The sequence below is a fragment of the Bubalus bubalis genome, chromosome 21, assembly GCF_019923935.1.
Source record: "Bubalus bubalis isolate 160015118507 breed Murrah chromosome 21, NDDB_SH_1, whole genome shotgun sequence".
NCBI classification, from domain to species: Eukaryota; Metazoa; Chordata; class Mammalia; order Artiodactyla; family Bovidae; genus Bubalus; species Bubalus bubalis.
Window position 1 is genome coordinate 49,525,084 of NC_059177.1, and position 18,972 is coordinate 49,544,055.

The 18,972-nt window shown below is 39.3% G+C and overlaps 1 protein-coding gene across 10 annotated transcripts in view; it reads right to left on the reverse strand.

The window, feature by feature from the left end:
* Positions 1-18,972, reverse strand: part of DOCK3 (dedicator of cytokinesis 3) — a 289,619-nt gene that overhangs the window by 228,361 nt on the left and 42,286 nt on the right. For 9 of the 10 annotated variants that reach the window (XM_025271944.3, XM_025271942.3, XM_025271937.3 and 6 more), the window contains exons 4-5: positions 18,847-18,902; positions 3,463-3,559 (exon numbers count right to left, since the gene is read on the reverse strand). In XM_025271944.3, the coding sequence (XP_025127729.2) occupies positions 3,463-3,559; positions 18,847-18,902 (153 nt within the window). Of the gene's footprint in view, positions 1-3,462; positions 3,560-18,846; positions 18,903-18,972 lie in introns of those variants that run through there. The other variant, XM_044933907.2, reaches the window with a different exon arrangement.

Below are 18,972 nucleotides of genomic sequence, written 5' to 3' on the forward strand. Positions count from 1 at the left end.
ACAGATATGTGATTTGAAAATATTTTCTTCCAGTCTATGGCTTATCTTTTCATCTTTTAACAGGGTCATTCAAGAGCAAAAATTTTTCACTTTGATGAAATCCAGTTTATCAAATTTTTCTTCTATGAACTATTCTTTCAGTGTCATGCTTAAGAACTCTTCACCTAAATGCAGGTTATGAAGTTTTTCTCCTATATGTTTTCCTAAAACTTTTAGTTTTATATTTTACATTTTGGTCTATCATCCAATGTGAGTTAGTCCGTTGTATAAGGAAGGAGATTTAAGTCAAGGTTTTGGTTTTGTTTTTGTTCTGCCTCTGTATGCCCAACTACTCCACTCATCCATTTGCTGACAAGAGCATGTTTCTTTCACTTTTGCAACTTTGCCAAAAATCAGTTTGCCCTTACTTGACTAAACCTACTGATACATCTCAACTCTCTGTCCTGCTCCCTTTATCTATGATCTGTGTCTATCCTTGGCCAGGACCACTCCATCTTGATTACTGTAGCTGTAAGTAAGCCTTAAAATCAGGTAACATGATTCCTCTAACTTTATTCTTATTTTGTATTCCCTTAAAATTTTTTAAATCATCTTCTCTAAAAAACATCCTGCTAGGACTTTTCAAGAATTAAATACACAGATCAATCTGTGTTGAACAGACATTTTTAATATGTGAGTCTTCCAAGCCATGAACATGTCATGCCTGGCCCTTTACTTAAGTCTTCACTTTTGTTCATTAGCATTTCTGTGGTTTTTAGTACACGGAAATTGTATGTTCTGTTGTATTTATACCAAATGTTTCATTTTGAGCAATTGTAAATGGTATGTGTTTTAAAATTTGGTTTCCAACTGTTCACTGCCAATATATGGCAATATGATTGTGTGTATGTCTGTGTATGTGACAGAGAGAGCGAGATTCTGTATTTTGACCTGATATCCTGTAACTGCAAACTTATTTATTTTCAGAACTATCTTTTGTATTCTCTAGTGTTTGTAGATTCCTTGGGATTTGTTATGTAGCCAATCATATTGTTTGCAAATGTGAACAGCTTTATTTCTTCACTCTAACCCATATGTCTCTTCTTTCCTTTTCTTGCCTTAAGTCTTCTAGTACTAAGTTGAACTGACTTGTTGACAGCAGACATCCTTACCTTATTCCCCAAAGCAGACTTTTATCACTAAGTATGACGTTTGCTATATATTTTTATAAATGCCCTTTATCAGAGTGAGATCTTATATTCCTAGTTTGCTAAGAGTTTTTAATCATGAAACTGCTGAATTTTCTCAAATGCTTTTAAATCCTTGCTGATGGCTCCAACATCTGTGTCATTTCAAAGTTAGCTTCTGCTGATTGTCCCTTCTTACTAGAGTTGCATTTTTCCTGATTTCTTCATATGACAAGTAATTTGGAGCTGTAAGATGGACATTTTAATTAAGTAGGAATTATGACACTCTAATTTCTACTTAAATCTTTTATTTTAGTCAACCTGTTCACATTGAGAATGTGATCCTAGGCTCACTTTTGCGGTGGTGGGGGATGTTCAGTTGCTCAGTCGTGTCCAATTCTTTGCAACCCCTTTTGCGGACTTTTGTGCACTGTGATTGAAATATCAATTTAGTTTATAAAGTCGCTCCAGTACTCCTTGGTTTTCCCTATTTGCATGTTATCTAGATGACAGAACTCCACTTCCCATTATCCTTAGGATGGGCTTGAGTGGGGAGAAGCACTGCCTCATTTCAGCAGGGCAGTCATAGAAAATAGGGTAATAAGCAGGGGAGTGGAGAGTTGTGAAAGTTAAAGTACAACCCACAGGCTGGCTGGGGAGCGTAGCACCTTATTATTGCAGGGGGGGTGGAAATCAAGAGCTCTCACCACAGGCTTCTCTGTGGAGAAATGCTTCTTCCTTTCTCCAGAGCATGGGGGAAAGTTGAGTTTTGCCTCAGAACTCTGCAGGGTAAGGGTACCACCTTGTTAATGTTGTGTAGTTGTAAAGGCCAGAGTCTCACCCCCAGGCTCTGCTGAAGAGAGTTGCCACCTTGAAACTTCTGGTGGGGTGGAAATTAGTCTTCCCTACAGGTGTTCTTTGGAAGGAATGATGCTAAAGCTGAAACTCCAGTACTTTGGCCACCTCATGTGAAGAGCTGACTCATTGGAAAAACTCTGATGCTGGGAGGGATTGGGGGCAGGAGGAAAAGGGGACGACAGAGGATGAGATGGCTGGATGGCATCACTGACTCGATGGATGTGAGTTTGAGTTAACTCCGGGAGATGGTGATGGACAGGGAGGCCTGGCATGTTGCGATTCACGGGGTCGCAAAGAGTCGGACACGACTGAGCGACTGAACTGAACTGAACTGAACAGGCTCTGCTGAGGAAGGGCACTGCCTCATTACTGGAGCAGAAAAGAGCAGAAGTCAGAGTCTGAGCCACAGGCTGCACTGAAGGGGGACATCTCCCTGTTACTGCAGGTGGGGGAAGGGTGTTTGTGAGACAAAGCTCTGATTGTCAATACCCCTACTTTAATGCCTGTTGGAATGGGAGGGGGTACAGATTTTATTGTGATGTTTTCCTACAGAACAGACAGAATAGGACGTTTCTATCTTGCTGGGCCATCCTTTGGCTAGAGAGAACAGGTTTTCCTTGGTATTATTATTTTGTCCACACTCATTAGCATTTCTAGGTTGTAGTCTTCTCTACAGCCCAGTCCAGGATATATGGAAGGCAAGAAAAAAAGACAACCAGGGCACTCACTCAATCTGTGAATTTCAATGTCCCTAATCATCCACCTTCTGTTTCCTAACTTTCAGAGTGTTCTGATAGGGCATTTTATGGGTTTTGTCCAGAATTTTTGTTGTGATTAGTAGGAAGAGTAAAATAGAATGTGTTTACTTCATCTTATTCAGAACCCAAGCCCCGTCCCTTATTTTTAGTCTATATTTTTGTGTTCTATCACCCTCTACTCTCTAAGTTTCCAGAGGATACGAACTGAGGTTTTATTTATCTAGTAATTATTGGCCTGGCAAAAAGTATCATATATGACATATCATTTAAGCTTAGTAGCTGTAAGAAAGTGGTAATACAGCTTCTTGATCTTTACCCACTATTAGGTTCACAATGTACTAATAACTATGAAGTTTGTTCATTCAATTAATAAAAATCTGTTTTATGAAAGGTTCTGAGGATACAGCAATTGAGTAAGACAGCTAAAATCCTTGATGTGATGGAACTTACATTCTACTGGCTGGAATAGGATGGAGAAAACTGCAGGCATATGAATACTGTATTCTCTTCAGGTTGGACAAAACTCAAGTCTACTATATTCCAGTTAACATTAGGAACATACATTTGAAAATCTGCAAATATTCAAAAGTCTATAAATTTGCAATTGGCTAAGTACCATAATTTTTTATCTTGGTACAATGGAACTTGTTGATTTAGCAAACTAATTACCAACTACTTACCACATAGAGCTGTTTCCACAGACTGGCCCATTCTTGCAGAGTTGCTGTAACCTCAGTCACAATAGAATCTTCAAGTGGAACCACAGTTTCATACTGCCTAGAACCAGAGTCACAACAAACAGCCACATTATCTTTGATAAACTACCAGAATACTGTCTACTGCCCTTTCCAACATATGTAAATCAAATTTAAATTCATGCAAATATAAAGAGAGGTACATCTAACTGAATACAGACTCTGTTGCAGTAATATGATAATATAAGTGAACTGATTTAATGAAAAAAAACATTTAGGTTATAAAAATCCTCAATATTACTTTTAGCAGTACTGTCATTAAAGATAGTTTTTAAATTTTTTTCTCTAAAGGAAGACTACAGCACTGCCCAAGACTTGCTTAATTTTTAAAAACTATTTGTGTCCTTTACATGTATCAGTAATGCAAATTAACTCATGCTCTGATGGAAATGGGTTTGGTGGGGGGAGACTCAGACACTGGGTTTTGAAGTTTTATAAGCTCTCCCTTATACTGATAGTATGTTTTCCTAGAAATCTGTCGAGCAGAAGAATCCTAATCCTGGTAACAGAGATGCTGGGTTTCTTTCCAACTACCTTGTAAGCAACATTCATTATGGCATCAATCCTCGTGCTAATTGCCAAGGATTTATCAGTGAGCAAAAACAGACAGAGTTGTATCTTCAGAGAGCTCTTATTCTGCATAACAAATTAGACAAGTAATCACAACAGACACCGACCATGATGAATCTAAGAAAGAAACCAAATTGCACAATCAGAGATTTTAGCTGGGGGACATGACTTAAAGACAGGATCAGTGAAGCCTTCTCTGAAGAAACAGCAATGCCCCCAAAATGCAAAAAGGTCAGGATCAAAGAGTTTGTTATGAAGGAGAGGTGTGGTGTCACCTGCAGAGGGAACGGTATACATGAAGTCACTGAGATGGATGAGAATTTCACATATCTAAGAATTTAAAGAAGGCTGGACTGACTGAGGCCAGCTCTCATAGGGCCTCTCCAAATGATTCTTAAGATACCAGACCTTAACACAGGGAAAATGAATGAGAAGATCCTGAAAGGCTGTTCAAAGCAGAGGCATGACTTGAAAACATTTTTATAATGTCTGTGCCAATTTTGAGGGTTAATGAAATATTTTCTGGGACCAAAGATTTTATATACTGATACACTGAGGTAGATGAAACCTGTATTCTGATTTGTTATGCAAAGAGAATATCATCCAGTTGGAAACAGCAAAGGAAAATTAATTTTTAAAGATTAGCATTAAGTATCATTTCTCTACATAGCCTAACAAACCCTCATTGTGTTCAAAGGTGACTTAGTGTATTAATATTAAGCATCAATCAATACATATTATTTGATCTATGCTGTAAGGCCTTCTTTTTATTTTGTGTGATTTATTCCAGCAGATTTAAAATAATCATCTTAGAATGATGCCAGAGCACTGTCCATATTCATCAAATTTATGAAGTGAATTTTCAGCGCAAGGCTGAGATTCAAACTTGGTACTACGGAAATAGAGACGTGGGACATGGGAGCTGTTGTAGCAAGATTAATGCAGAACTGCTGTACAGGATAAACTGGAATAAAATTTCTGGAATGTTCCATCTACTAGGTCTTCAGCTACCTTAATCATTGACTTTTATGGGAAATTTACATTGTTCCTATTTTAAAGTTCTAAACCTTTGGACTTACCTCAAATTATACAAATCCAAGTCTATACTAACACCAACATATTTTTCCTTGGCTATAATATAAAATCAATATCCTGAAAATCCTTAAAATTCAGATAAAGTGTTATTTAAAAATACATTGTTCCACAGACCAAGTGGAATGCAGTCATACCACTAAGAAAAATAACCAAAAAAAGTGAACTAGTAAGTGGATTTCCAAGAAAATTCTGGATTCATGCAGAACAAAGAGTTTGTTAAAAATGAAAATTGGCAGTAAGAAGATACACATATATATGTTAATAATATATATATATTAATTCAATGTATAATGCGCAGAAATGTAGCTGAGAGTGTGAACTTCAGAGTTGCATAACTTGGCCTCAATTTGTAGTTTCCCTTCTTCCTTGCCATGCTACTTTGGCAAAGGTACTTGAACTCTCAAAGCCTTGCCCACCTCATCTAAAATAATGGACAATCCCATCTTCTAGTGTGGAATTCCTAAGCATGATATAACAGCTAGAATCAAGATTGCTAGGAGAAATATCAATAACCTCAGATATGCAGATGACACCACCCTTCTGGAAGAAAGCAAAGAGGAACTAAAGAGCCTCTTGATAAAAAGTGAAAGAGGAGAGAGAAAAAGCTGGCTTAAAACTCAACATTCAAAGAACGAGGATCATGGCATCCGGTCTCATCACTTCATGGCAAACAGATGGAGAAACAATGGAAACAATGACAGACTTTACTTCCTTGGGCTCCAAAATCACTGCAGCCATGAAATTAACAGATGCTTGCTCCTTGGAAGAAAAGCTATGACCAACCTAGACAGCATATTAGAAAGCAGAGATATTACTTTCCTGACAAAAGTCTGTCTAGTCAAAGCTATGGTTTTTCCAGTCGTCATGTGTGGATGTGAGAGTTGGACTATAAAGAAAGCTGAGTGCCGAAGAATTGATGCTTTTGAATTGTGGTGCTGGAGAAGACTCTCGAGAGTCCCTTGGACTGCAAGGAGATCAAACCAGTCAATCCTAAAGGAAACCAGTCCTGAATATTCACTTAAAGGACTGATGTTGAAGCTGAAACGCCAATACTTTGGCCACCTGATGCTAAGAGCTAACTCACTGGAAAAGACCCTGAGGCTGGGAAAGACTGAAGGCAGGAGCAGAAGGGGACGACAGAGGATGAGATGGCTGGATGGCATCACTGACTCAATGAGCATGAGTCTGAGCAAGTTCTGGGAGCTGATGATGGACAGGCAAGCCTGGCATGCTGCAGTCCATGAGATCGCAAAGAGTTGGACATGACTGAGCAACTGAACTAAACAGTCATCAAGACAGTATGGTACTGGCACAAACACAGAAATATAGACCAATGGAACAAGACAGAGAACCCAGAGGTAAACCCATGTACTTATGGGTACCTTATTTTTGACAAAGAAGGCCAGAATATACAATGGAGCAAAGATAGCCTCTTCAGTAAGTGGTGCTGAGAAAACTAGACAGTTACGTGTAAAAGAATGAAATTAGAACACTACCTAATGCCACACACAAAGATAAACTTTAAATGGATTAAAGACCTATGTGTAAGACCAGAAACTATTAAACTCTTGGAGGAAAACATAGGCAGAATACTTGATGACATAAATCAAAGCAAGATCTTCTATGTCCCACCTCCTAGAGTAATGGAAATAAAAACAAAATTAAACAAGTGGGACCTAATTAAACTTAAAAGCTTTTGCACAGCAAAGGAAACTACAAACAAGGTGAAAAGACAACCCTCATGGAAGAAAATAATAGCAAATGAAACAACTGACTTAAATTTCAAATTCAGACTTAAATTGAAGAAAGTGGGGAAAACCACTAGACCATTCAGCTATGACCTAAATCAAATCCCTTATGATTATACAGTGGAAGTGAGAAATAGATTTAAGGGACTAGATCTGATAGATAGACTGCCTGATGAACTATGGAATGAGGTTCGTGACATTGTACAGGAGACAGGGATCAAGACCATCCCCATGGAAAAGAAATGCAAAAAGGTAAAATGACTGTCTGAGGAGGCCTCATAAATAGCTGTGAAAAGAAGAGAAGCGAAAAGCAAAGGAGAAAAGGAAAGATATAAGCATCTAAATGCAGAGTTCCAAAGAATAGCAAGAAGAGATAAGAAAGCCTTCCTCAGCGATCAATGCAAAGAAATAGAGGAAAACAACAGAATGGGAAAGACTAGAGATCTCTTCAAGAAAATTAGAGATACCAAGGGAACATTTCATGCAAAGATGGGCTCGATAAAGGACAGAAATGGTATGGATCTAACAGAAGCAGAAGATACTAAGAAGAGGTGGCAAGAATACACAGAAGAACTGTACAAAAAAGATCTTCATGACCCATATAATCACAATGGTGTGATCACTCACCTAGAGCCAGACATCCTGGAATGGGAAGTCAAGTGGGCCTTAGAAAGCATCACTACGAACAAAGCTAGTGGAGGTGATAGAATTCCAGATCCTGAATTTGGATTTCAAATCCTGAAAGATGATGCTGTGAAAGTACTGTACTCAATAGGCCAGCAAATTTGGAAAACTCAGCAGTGGCCACAGGACTGGAAAAGGTCAGTTTTCATTCCAATCCCAAAGAAAGGCAACGCCAAAGAATGCTCAAACTACCGCACAATTGCACTCATCTCACACACTAGTAAAGTAATGCTCAAAATTCTCCAAGCCAGGCTTCAGCAATATGTGAACTGTGAACTTCCAGATGTTCAAGCTGGTTTTAGAAAAGGCAGAGGAACCAGAGATCATATTGCCAACATCCGATGGATCATGGAAAAAGCAAGAGAGTTCCAGAAAAACATCTATTTCTGCTTTATTGACTATGCCAAAGCCTTTGACTGTGTGGATCACAAGAAACTGTGGAAAATTCTGAAAGAGATGGGAATACCAGACCCCCTGACCTGCCTCTTGAGAAACCTGTAAGCAGGTCAGGAAGCAACAGTTAGAACTGGACATGGAACAACAGACTGGTTCCAAATAAGAAAAGGAGTACATCAAGGCTGTATATTGTCACCGTGCTTATTTAACTTACATGCAGAGTGCATCATGAGAAACGTTGGGCTGGAAGAAGCACAAGCTGGAGTCAAGATTGCCAGGAGAAATATCAATAACCTCAGATATGCAGACGACACCAGCCTTATGGCAGAAAGTGAAGAAGAACTAAAGAGCCTCTTGATGAAAGTGAAAGAGGAGAGTGAAAAAGCTGGCTTAAAACTCAACATAAAACTTAAACTCAGAAAACTAAGATCATGGCATCCAGTCCCATCACTTCATGGCAAATAGATGGGGAAACAGTGGAAACAGTGGCTGACTTTATTTTGGGGGGCTCCACAATCACTGCAGACGGTGACTGCAGCCATGAAACTGAAAGATGCTTACTCCTTGGAAGGAAAGTTACGACCAACCTAGACGGCATATTAAAAAGCAGAGACAGTATTTTGTCCTCAAATGTCTGTCTAGTCAAGGCTATGGTTTTTCCAGTAGTCATGTATGGATGTGAGAGTTGAACTATAAAGAAAGCTGAGCACCGAAAAATTGATGCTTTTCAATTGTGGTGTTGGAGAAGACTCTTGAGAGTCCCTTGGATTGCAAGGAGATCCAACCAGTCCATCCTAAAGGAGATCAGTCCTGAGTGTTCATTGGAAGGACTGATGTTCACGCTGAAACTCCAATACTTTGGCCACCTCATTCCAAGAGCTGACTCATTTGAAAAGACCCTGATGCTGCAAAAGATTGAGGGCAGGAGGAGAAGGGGACGACAGAGGATTAGATGGTTGGATGGCCTCATCGACTCAACGGACATGGGTTTGGGTGAACTCTGGGAGTTGGTAATGGACAGGGAGGCCTGGTGTGGTTCATGGGGTCACAAAGAGTCAGACACGACTGAGTGACTGAACTGAACTGAACTGAAACAATTGACAAAGAATTAATTTCGAAAATATACAAGCAGCTCATACAACTCAATACTAGAAAAGCAAATAACCCAAACAAAAAGTAGAAAAGGGACGCGAAGAGACATTTCTCCAAAGACATAAAGATGGCTAACAAGCACATGAGAAGATGCTCAACATCACTCACTATTAGAGAAATGCAAATCAAAACTACAATGAGATACAACCTCACACCAGTCAGAATGGCCATCATCAAAAAGTCTACAAACAATAAATGCTGGAGAGGGTGTGAAGAAAAGGGAACACTCTTGTCTTGCTGGTGGGAATGCAAACTGATAAAGCCACAACAGAAGACAGTATGGAGATTCCTTAAAAAGCTAGCAATAAAACCACCATATGATCCAGCAATCCCACTCCTAGGCCATATACCCTGAGGAAACCAAAACTGAAAAAGACACATATACTCCAATGTTCACTGCAGCACTACTTACAATAGCTAGATCATGGAGGCAACCTAGATGTCCATCAACAGATGAATGGATAAAGAAGCTGTGGTACATATATACAATGGAATACTATTCAGCCTTGAAAAGGAATGCATTTGAATCCATTCTAATGAGGTAGACGAACCTAGAGTTCAAACCTACAGAGTGAAGCAAGTCAGAAAGAGAAATATAAGTATAGCATACTGACACATATATATGGAATCTAAAAAGATGGCACTAATTAATTTATTTTTAGGGCAGCAATGGAGAAACAAACATAGAGATCAGACCTATGGACATGGGGGGAGGAGAGGAGGGAGAAGGGGAGATGTATGGAGAGTGTAACACAGAAATTTACAATACCATATGTAAAATAGATAGCCAATGGGAATTTGCTGTGTGACTCAGGGAACTCAAACAGGGGCTCTGTAACAGGTTGAAGAGTGAGATGGGGAGGGAGATGGGAGGGAGGCCCAGGAGGGAGGGGACTTGGGTGTACCTATGGCTGATTCTTGTTGATGTATGACAGAAAACCACAAAATTCTGTAAAGCAGTTATCCTTCAATTAAAAAATTAAAAAACAAAACAAAACATGGTTTTAGCAACCTCTAGGGCTAAACAGATTGGAGCTTAAACCCCTCCTTCCCTCAGCCAGAGGTCAGGATCTGCCAAAAGCCCAAGGTCACTCTGGGGAAGGAGACCTAACATGATACTGTACACGGGGGCCATGGAAGCAGATAGAGGCAATGATGCATACACTAGACAGATAGATGTGTTCAGAGGAAGAAAAGGAAGGGAAAACAACATCTCCCACTTCTGAAACCCAAAATTCTAAGATAGGTAAAGACGTCCATTAAAAAAAAAAGATGTCCAAAGGCTTAAAACTAGAACAAAAATTCTTCTCAGGATTTTATAAATCTGATAAATATTTTAAAATATTTACAATGCTTAGTGACAGGAGTAACTTCCATTTAAAAAAAAGAAAAGTATGACATAAAAGCAAACATAAATAAACCAAGAGTCAACAAATATGCAAAACAACCGAGCAAGAATTCTGCAAATGAAAAACAGTCAAAATATCCATCTATGGCCAAGTGGAATACTGAAATTATAAATAGATAATGGAATACTATTCAATCTTTAAAAGGAATGAAATTTTCATGCTGCAACATGGATGAGGTTTGAAAACACTAAGCCAAGTGAAATAAAACAGACACAAAAGAACAAATATTGAATGATTCCACTTATATACAGACAGATAGCAAAAGAAAGGTTACCAGGGGCTGAGGGAAAGGAGGAATAGAGAGTTAATGTTTAAAGGGTACAGAGTTTCTGTTTGGGGTGAGGGAAAAGTTCTGGAGTTGAATACTGATGAAGACAGCACTGTGAATGTACTTAATGCCATCAGACTGTACACTTTAAAATGGTCAAAATGCTAAATTTTACACACAGTTTACCACGATTTTTTTAAATGATAAAAAGTACCAGAAGTAGGGGGGGGGAACCTCAACACAAAGGACACATGCCAGTTAGAAGTCAAAAGAAAGTCAGAAGCAAGATATATATGAGTACTTAAGAGATACGGGGATGAGGTAGAAGAACTCCAACATACTCCTAACATAAATCCCAGAAGAAAGAGTGGTAATGTTAGAGAAAATTGGGATTTTCTTTTCCTTAGCTGTCCTGCATTGTAACTCCCCTTCTATGCTGGAGAAAAACCCTAACACAGAGACAGAGCTGCCTTCCAGTATACGAGTGGAAAACGATGGACACTTGATTTCTCAGACTCCTTATGACTATAGTACAGGCTCAGGGCCTGAGCTCCATCCACCCCAGACTTAGAAAAGAAAACCAATTATCCAAAGCAGCAGCGACTACAAAGAAATCAACTTTTTGGCATGTACATTCAGTTTCTAGAGGCAGACATTTCTACAGGAGCATCTAGTTTTGAGTTGGTAAGGCAAGGGCAAGAGGCAGAATTAATTAAATACAGAAGATTTGAGAAAAGACCTGAAGAAAGTAACAAGGTTACCCAGGCACAGTGTTCAAGCACAGGAAACATCATGAGCAAAAACCTTAAGGCAGGAACATATCTGACACATTTGAATAAAAGGAAAGAAGCCAAAATAACTGAAGTCAACTGAGAAAAAGGGACAGCAGATGAGGGCACAGGGATGACAAGAAGCCACATCATAAAACTTTGTAAGGCTTTGTAAGAACTCTGGTTTTTGCTTTGAGTGAGATGGGAGTCATTGAAAGGTTTTAAGCACAGGAGTAGCATGATCTAACTTATATTTTTAAAAACTGCTTTGGCAGCTGTATTGAGAATAAACTGTAGGAGGCCATGAATACAAGTGGGGAGAGCAGTTAGAAGGCATTGCAGTAACACAGGCAGGAAAGCGTAATCACAGAAAGTCCCCACTTTTCCTTCCATGTCAAGCTGCGACAAGTTAGGACATAGCTTGCCGTTTTCTAAGCTGTCTAATGCTGTATAAAGCACAATTCTATTCCGTGGTCCTTGAGATGATCACATCCTTTGTACTATTCCTGGACAAGTGACTCTCAATAACTCTCAATATTTCTTTGAAAGTGAAAATGTTAGTCGCTCAGTCGTGTCTGACTCTTTGCAACCCCATGGACTGTAGCCCACCAGGCTCTTCTGTCCATAGGATTCTCCTGGTAAGGATACTGAAGTGGGTTGCCATGCCTTTCCTCAGGGGATCTTCCTGACCCAGGGACTGAACCTGGGTCTTCCACACTGCAAGCAGATTTTTTACCATTTGAGCTGGATGCCATTACAGATCCCCTTCCTATTCTTTCTCTCTCATCTATCTACCTCAAGGCCACAGATCCCCAACCATGTGTGGTAATGGTAATTTAATAACAAGGTTCCCAGAACACATAAAACAGAAATCTATATGATTATAAGCAAAGTCTAACACTGTCTTCTAGCTCTGTCCTAGGGGGAAAGTCTGAAGCTAGGATGAGAGAAGTTTGATAAATAGACCAACAATGAGGTCACGTCTGACTCTTTGTTACCCCATGGACTGCAGTTCACCAGGCTCCTTTCTCCATGGAGTTCTCCAGGCAAGAATACTGGAATGGGTTGCCATTCCCTTCTCCAGGGGATCTTCCTGACCCAGGGATCAAACATGGGTCTCCTGCACAGCAGGCAAATTCTTTACCATCTGAGCTACAAGGGAAGCTCCAATGAGGTCAAGAGAAAATTGAAAAAAAAAAAAAAGTACCAAAAGATAACTTGGCCTGCGTGATCAAAAAGCAAGAGACCTTCTGGGTACTGCTGACTTACTGTTTCTCCTTTAAACTGTATTCCAAACTAAGAGTTTCGTATGCTAGCACATAAAAGGAATGAATGGATAGATGAGACAATCTGATATACTCCATAATATCTATGGAAATACTGACAGATTTTATTTTCTTGGGCTCCAAAATCATGGAGACTGCAGTCATGAAATTAAAAGATGCCTTGCTCCTTGGAAGGAAACCTATGACAAACCTATACAGTGTATTTTTTAATATGCTTTTTAGCAGAGACATCACTTTGCTGATAAAGGTCCATACAGTCAAAGCTATGGTTTTTCCAGGAGTAATGTACAGATGTGAGAGTTGGACCATAAAAAAGGCTGAGTGCTGAAGAATTGATTCTTTTGAACTGTGGTCTGGAGAAGACTCTTGAGAGTCCCTTGGACTGCAAGGAGATCAAATAAGTCAATCCTAAAGGAAACTTACCCTGAATATTCATTGGAAGGACTGATGCTGAAGCTGAAGCTCCAATACTTTGGCTGCCTGATACAAAGTGCCGACTCACTGGAAAAGACCCTGATGCTGGGAAAGATTAAGGGTAGGAAGAGAATGAGGCAACAGAGAACGAGATGGTTGGATGGCATCATTGACACAATGGATGTGAGTCTGGGCAAACTCCGAGATACAGTGGAGGACAGGGAAGCCTCGCCTGCTGCAGTCCATGGCGTCACAAAGAGTCAGACACAACTTAGCAACTGAACAACAACATAATATAGAATTGGAAGGATCATCTCTAGTCAGGCAATCAGGGCTACCAAAAGCTGAATGTTTACTGATGCTCTGTGTAAGAGTTCAAAGCAGTTTTCTCTCTTTCATCTTCAGTGCTCAAATAGCCAAAAAACAAACTCTAGTTTTGATCCTGATCATTTCTGAATTACAAGGTCAGTTGGATTTATGGCCTTTTATCTATTTTATCTATATTAAGACAAAATTACTGACTTGGACAAAAATGGTAGAGATAGTAGAGACACTGGATAACACAAAAGACCCTAAATTTTGCTCCTACTAAACCTCCTTTTGCAGCAGAAAAAGGCCTTTCTTCTCTACTGTGATGAGAGTGTTCTTACCTTGCTTGAAGACTTTCAGACTGGCTCACTCAAATGAGAAATCTTGCAGAGCAAGCCCATTTACAAAAATGTCTTATACCAACTATCCCCAATGTACCATGAATTAGATCTACTTCCTTTCCTAGCCATTCCAAGATGAATGTGGTGTAAGGTCCAGGAGCTGCTCTTGAGATCAGCTCCATGGAGTTTTACTCAAGACTGATTGGGTACTGAACCAAGCAGGACCCTATAGGGCCTTTCCAGAACAGAATGCTGCCCCAAACTCCACAATGTCCTCTGCCTGACTCTTGTCTGTAGACAAGAGTCCTTTAGTCTCCTAAGTCCTGCTGAATTCCAAAGAGTAAATTTAATCAGACAAGTGAGAAAATACAGAAATAAAAGAAAACAGTCAAGCAAGACAAGTTAGTAATAGTTTAGCCATTAAAACAAACTCAAGGACCTTTAGTTCCTCCTCAAGCACTGTAGATAATAATATGAGCCATATCCTTTGTTGCAGAGACTGAAACCCCTACCAGATGGAAGAAATTAACCTCATGCTGCTATAAGCAGGCAGACCCCAGACAGGTTGAAACCAGAAGGTTGATGATGTTGACTCCTAATTATCTCACCAACAACCATTCGGGGGACTATCCATGAACCGATCACACCCCACAACCCCCTTCCCTCACCCTGTCTAAAAACCATTCTCTGAAAGCCTTCCAGTAGTTCAGCCCTTTTAGGCACTTGCTACCAGGACCTCTTGCTTGGCGCCCTGTGAAAAACGCTACATTTCCTTCACCACAATCTGGTGTTAGTAGATTGGCTTTACTGCACATGGGCAGACCAAGGTTTAGTTCAGTAACAGTACCATAACTGTGGAATCAGAACTGGCCAGTAGCAGTGGTTAACCCTGAGACTTCAATATGGTACCACACACCAAGTGGATTAGCCAACACCGTTAGGCAGGTTCCTTACAGTGGACTCCACTGATCATCACATACTTAACAAAACTGCACTCACTGTTTGCTAGCCATAGATAAGATAAGCCTTAGGGCTATAAAAGATTTCAAGCTGCTGTTATCCTGAGATGCTCTCTGAACCAGAGACTTACCATCTTACAAATGAGTAATATGATCTAGACACTAGCTCCCTCTCTGGTACTCCTCTCCAGGAAGAGTTCAAGTATTCTTTTCCCCTCCTGGTTGTGGCCTGGCACCGCTGTCTCTGAAAGGTCTCCTGCTGTGATGGAATTTCCTTTGCAACTTGTCAGTGCTCTGCCTAAATAAAGCCCATTATGTGCTGCTACCATCTCATGGTCATGTCTTTTTTCTTTATCAGCCCTAAAACCCTCTAATTTACTACAAATTTGTAAGTTTTTCAGTGAAACTTTATAAAAAGCAGCAACAATACTGGAATCATTTTACAAATGAGAAAATCCAGGTATCAAGAAACACTTAGGAAGATAACAGAAAATATTAAAATGTTTAAAGTTCCCACAAGAACATTTTCACAGATAAGATTATTCAAACAATTTCACTTCCTTGTCAACCAAATGAAACAAGTACTTCAGTAAAAATGGCACAAATTTCTCAAGAAGCAGATGATATACCCTATAAAGCACAGAAAGTACAGTTATACCCCTCACAAGTATGGCAGGAGGCAATGAAGAAGGCACATGACAGAAACACAGTGCATGTTCTCTGACTGAAAGACCCTCAATTCCTGGTTGATATTTGCTAAGGTAGACCCCTAAGTCTCCGTCTTGCTGATCTAACCAAGCACTGGGAAGATATCCAGGAGAAATCTGACCATTTTAATCCATAACACTACTTATGCAGTACTGCTATCTAAGATGCTTAAGTCGAATCTAACCATAAGGAAACAGACAAACACAAACTGAGGGACATTTTGCAAAACAACTGGCCTGAGCACTTCAACAAAGTCAATGGCATAAAAAGGAAAAAGAAAACCAAGCCTGGAGAACTGCTGACAAAGTTGAAATATAATTTTTAATTCTTGACTGAATCCTGAACCACACTCCATAAACCCCAAAAAACCAACCAAATGAAAACAGATATAAAGAATATTCATGGGACAATTAGGGACATTTGAAATTTGACTACATATTTTATAGTATGGTAGCAAAATAATGCTCAAAATTCTCCAAGCCAGGTTTCAACAGTACGTGAACTGTGAACTTTCAGATGTTCAAGCTAGATTTAGAAAAGGCAGAGGAACCAGAGATCAAATTGCCAACATCTGCTGGATCATCGAAAAATCAAGAGTTCCAGAAAAACACCTACTTCTGCTTTACTGACTATGCCAAAGCCTTTGACTGTGTGGATCACAACAAACTATGGAAAATTCTTCAAGAGATGGGAATACCAGACCACCTGACCTCCTCCTGAGAAATTTGTATGCAGGTCAGGAAGCAACAGTTAGAACTGGACATGGAACAACAGACTGGTTCCAAATCGAGAAAGGAGTACATCAAGGCTGTATATTGTCACCCTGCTTATTTAATTTATATGCAGAGTACATCATGAGAAACGCTGGGCTGGAAGAAGCACAAGTTGGAATCAAGATTGCCAGGAGAAATATCAGTAACCTCAGATACACAGATGATACCACCCTTATGGCAAAAAGTGAAGAAGAACTAAAGAGCCTCTTGATGAAAGTGAAAGAGGAGAGTGAAAAAGCTGGCTTAAAACTCAGCATTCAAAAAAAGAAGATCATGGCATCTGGTCTCATCACTTCATGGCAAATAGATGGAGAAACAATGAAAACAGTGACAGACTTTATTTCGGGGGGCTCCAAAATCACCACGGATGGTGACTACAGCCATGACATTAAAAGACACTTGCTCCTTAGAAGAAAAGCTGTAACCAACCTAGAGAGCATATTAAAAAGCAGAGACATTACTTGGCCAACAAAGGTCCATCTAGTCAAAGCTATGGTTTTTCCAGCAGTCATGTATGAATGTGAGAGCAGGACTATAAAGAAAGCTGAGCACTGAAGAATTGATGCTTTTGAACTGTGATGTTAAAGAAGACTTTTGAGAGTCCCTTGGACTGCTAGGAGATCAACCAGTCCATTCTAAAGGAAATCAGTCCTGAATATTCACTGGAAGGACTGATGCTGAAGCTGAAGCTCCAATACTTTGGCCACTTGAAGCAAAGAACTGACTCATTTGAAAAGACCCCAATGCTGGGAAAGATTGAAGGCAGGAGGAGAAGGGGACAACAGAGGATGAGATGGTTGGATGGCATCACCAACTCAACAGACATGAGTCTGAGCAAGCTCCAGGGTTGGTGATGGACAGGGAGGCCTGGCGTGCTGCTGCAGTCCATGGGATCTCAAAAGAGTTGGACATGACTGAGTGACTGAACTGAACTATTGTATCTATGTTACATTTCCTGACCGCCATAATTATTCTGTGATTATGTTAGAGAATGTACTTTTTCCTAAGATATAATACATATCCTAAAATACTTACAGTTCCTGGGTTCTGGTATCCCCAACCTTTGTCTTTTGTATTCCCAGGCATCAAAGTACAGAATGCTTTACTGCAGTGATTATTTTGTGTTATTCCTATATTTCTTCCTTTTTTTCTTTCACTATTCAAACTTGTTGTTCAGTCAGCAATTCCTGTCCAACTCTCTGTGATGCCATGGACTGCAGAACTCCAGGCCTGCCTGTCCCTCATCATCTCCCGGAGTTTCCCCAAGTTCATGGCCACTGGATTGGTGATGCTATCCAACCATCTTATCCTCTTGCCCTCTTCTCCTTCTGCCTTCAGTCTTTCTCAGCATCAGGGTCTTTTCCAAATATGTGTCTAAAATTCCCTATATTAAACTCTATTTTATAAAATGACTCACAAGTTTCTCTTTTTCTGACTAAATCCTAATTTACCAGAAGGATACTCCAATGCTAGCTCAACCTCTGGTCAAAAACATAATTTCTAGTCCCCAAAGCAATCATAGTTAAACAGGATCTTTAAAATGATGTTTGATTTTTAAAAATAAAATCACAATCCTATAATAATACATATTACTTTTTAAAATAAGACATTAAAAATAAACGATTTTTAAAAATCACCCACAATCTGAACATGCAAAAGCAACTGATATTAACATTTTTATATAATTGCATCTTGATTCTCTTTTATTCACCAATTGCTTTTGTTTTATAATTTTGTGATCAAACTATATATCCATTATATACACTATCATTTTATCCTTAAGGTATGCCTTTAAGTGTGCATGCGTGCTAAGTCACTTCAATCATGTCCAACTCTGTGTGACCCTATGGACTGTAGCCCACCAGGCTACTCTGTCCATCGGATTCTCCAGGTGAGAATACTGGAGTGAGTTATTGCCATTTCCATAGTTTTTTTCAATTTCGACTTGCAAAAAAGGAAAGATCTTAAAAGTCTCCCTCACTTTTCATACACAGAAACAAAATGACAGGTTTATCACTAACTTGAGTCTGAGTGACTCTGGGAGTTGGTGATGGACAAGGAGGCCTGGCGTGCTGCGATTCATGGGGTCGCAAAGAGTTGGACACGACTGAGCAACTGAACTGAACTGAACCTATCCTATCAAAGACTATTCTCAAAATAACACATCATTTTGTAAAATATACTGCATGTATAATTGTTTTTATGAAATTCATAACAACTCAGGTTACCTTTCCAGTATATAGGAAAAGAAATTAAAGTTGTCAGTATTTTAAGATAAAATTATATCCTCAGAACTATATATGATAAAGTATATTTTTGCAGGAAAACATAACAATAGCGTATTTTATACTATGAATCAAAAGCAAAAAAGTCTTCCTCTGCAGCCAATAAAAATTATAAGTAAGTTTAGCAAAGCCAACTACTCACCCCCTATTACTGACAATTGCTTTTTTCAAATGAATGTAATTTGCAGGAAAGATCCCCTATAAAAGAGATAAGATGTCCTATTAGAAAAAGTAATTTGTGTTTAATATCTCATTTAGACCGAATTAA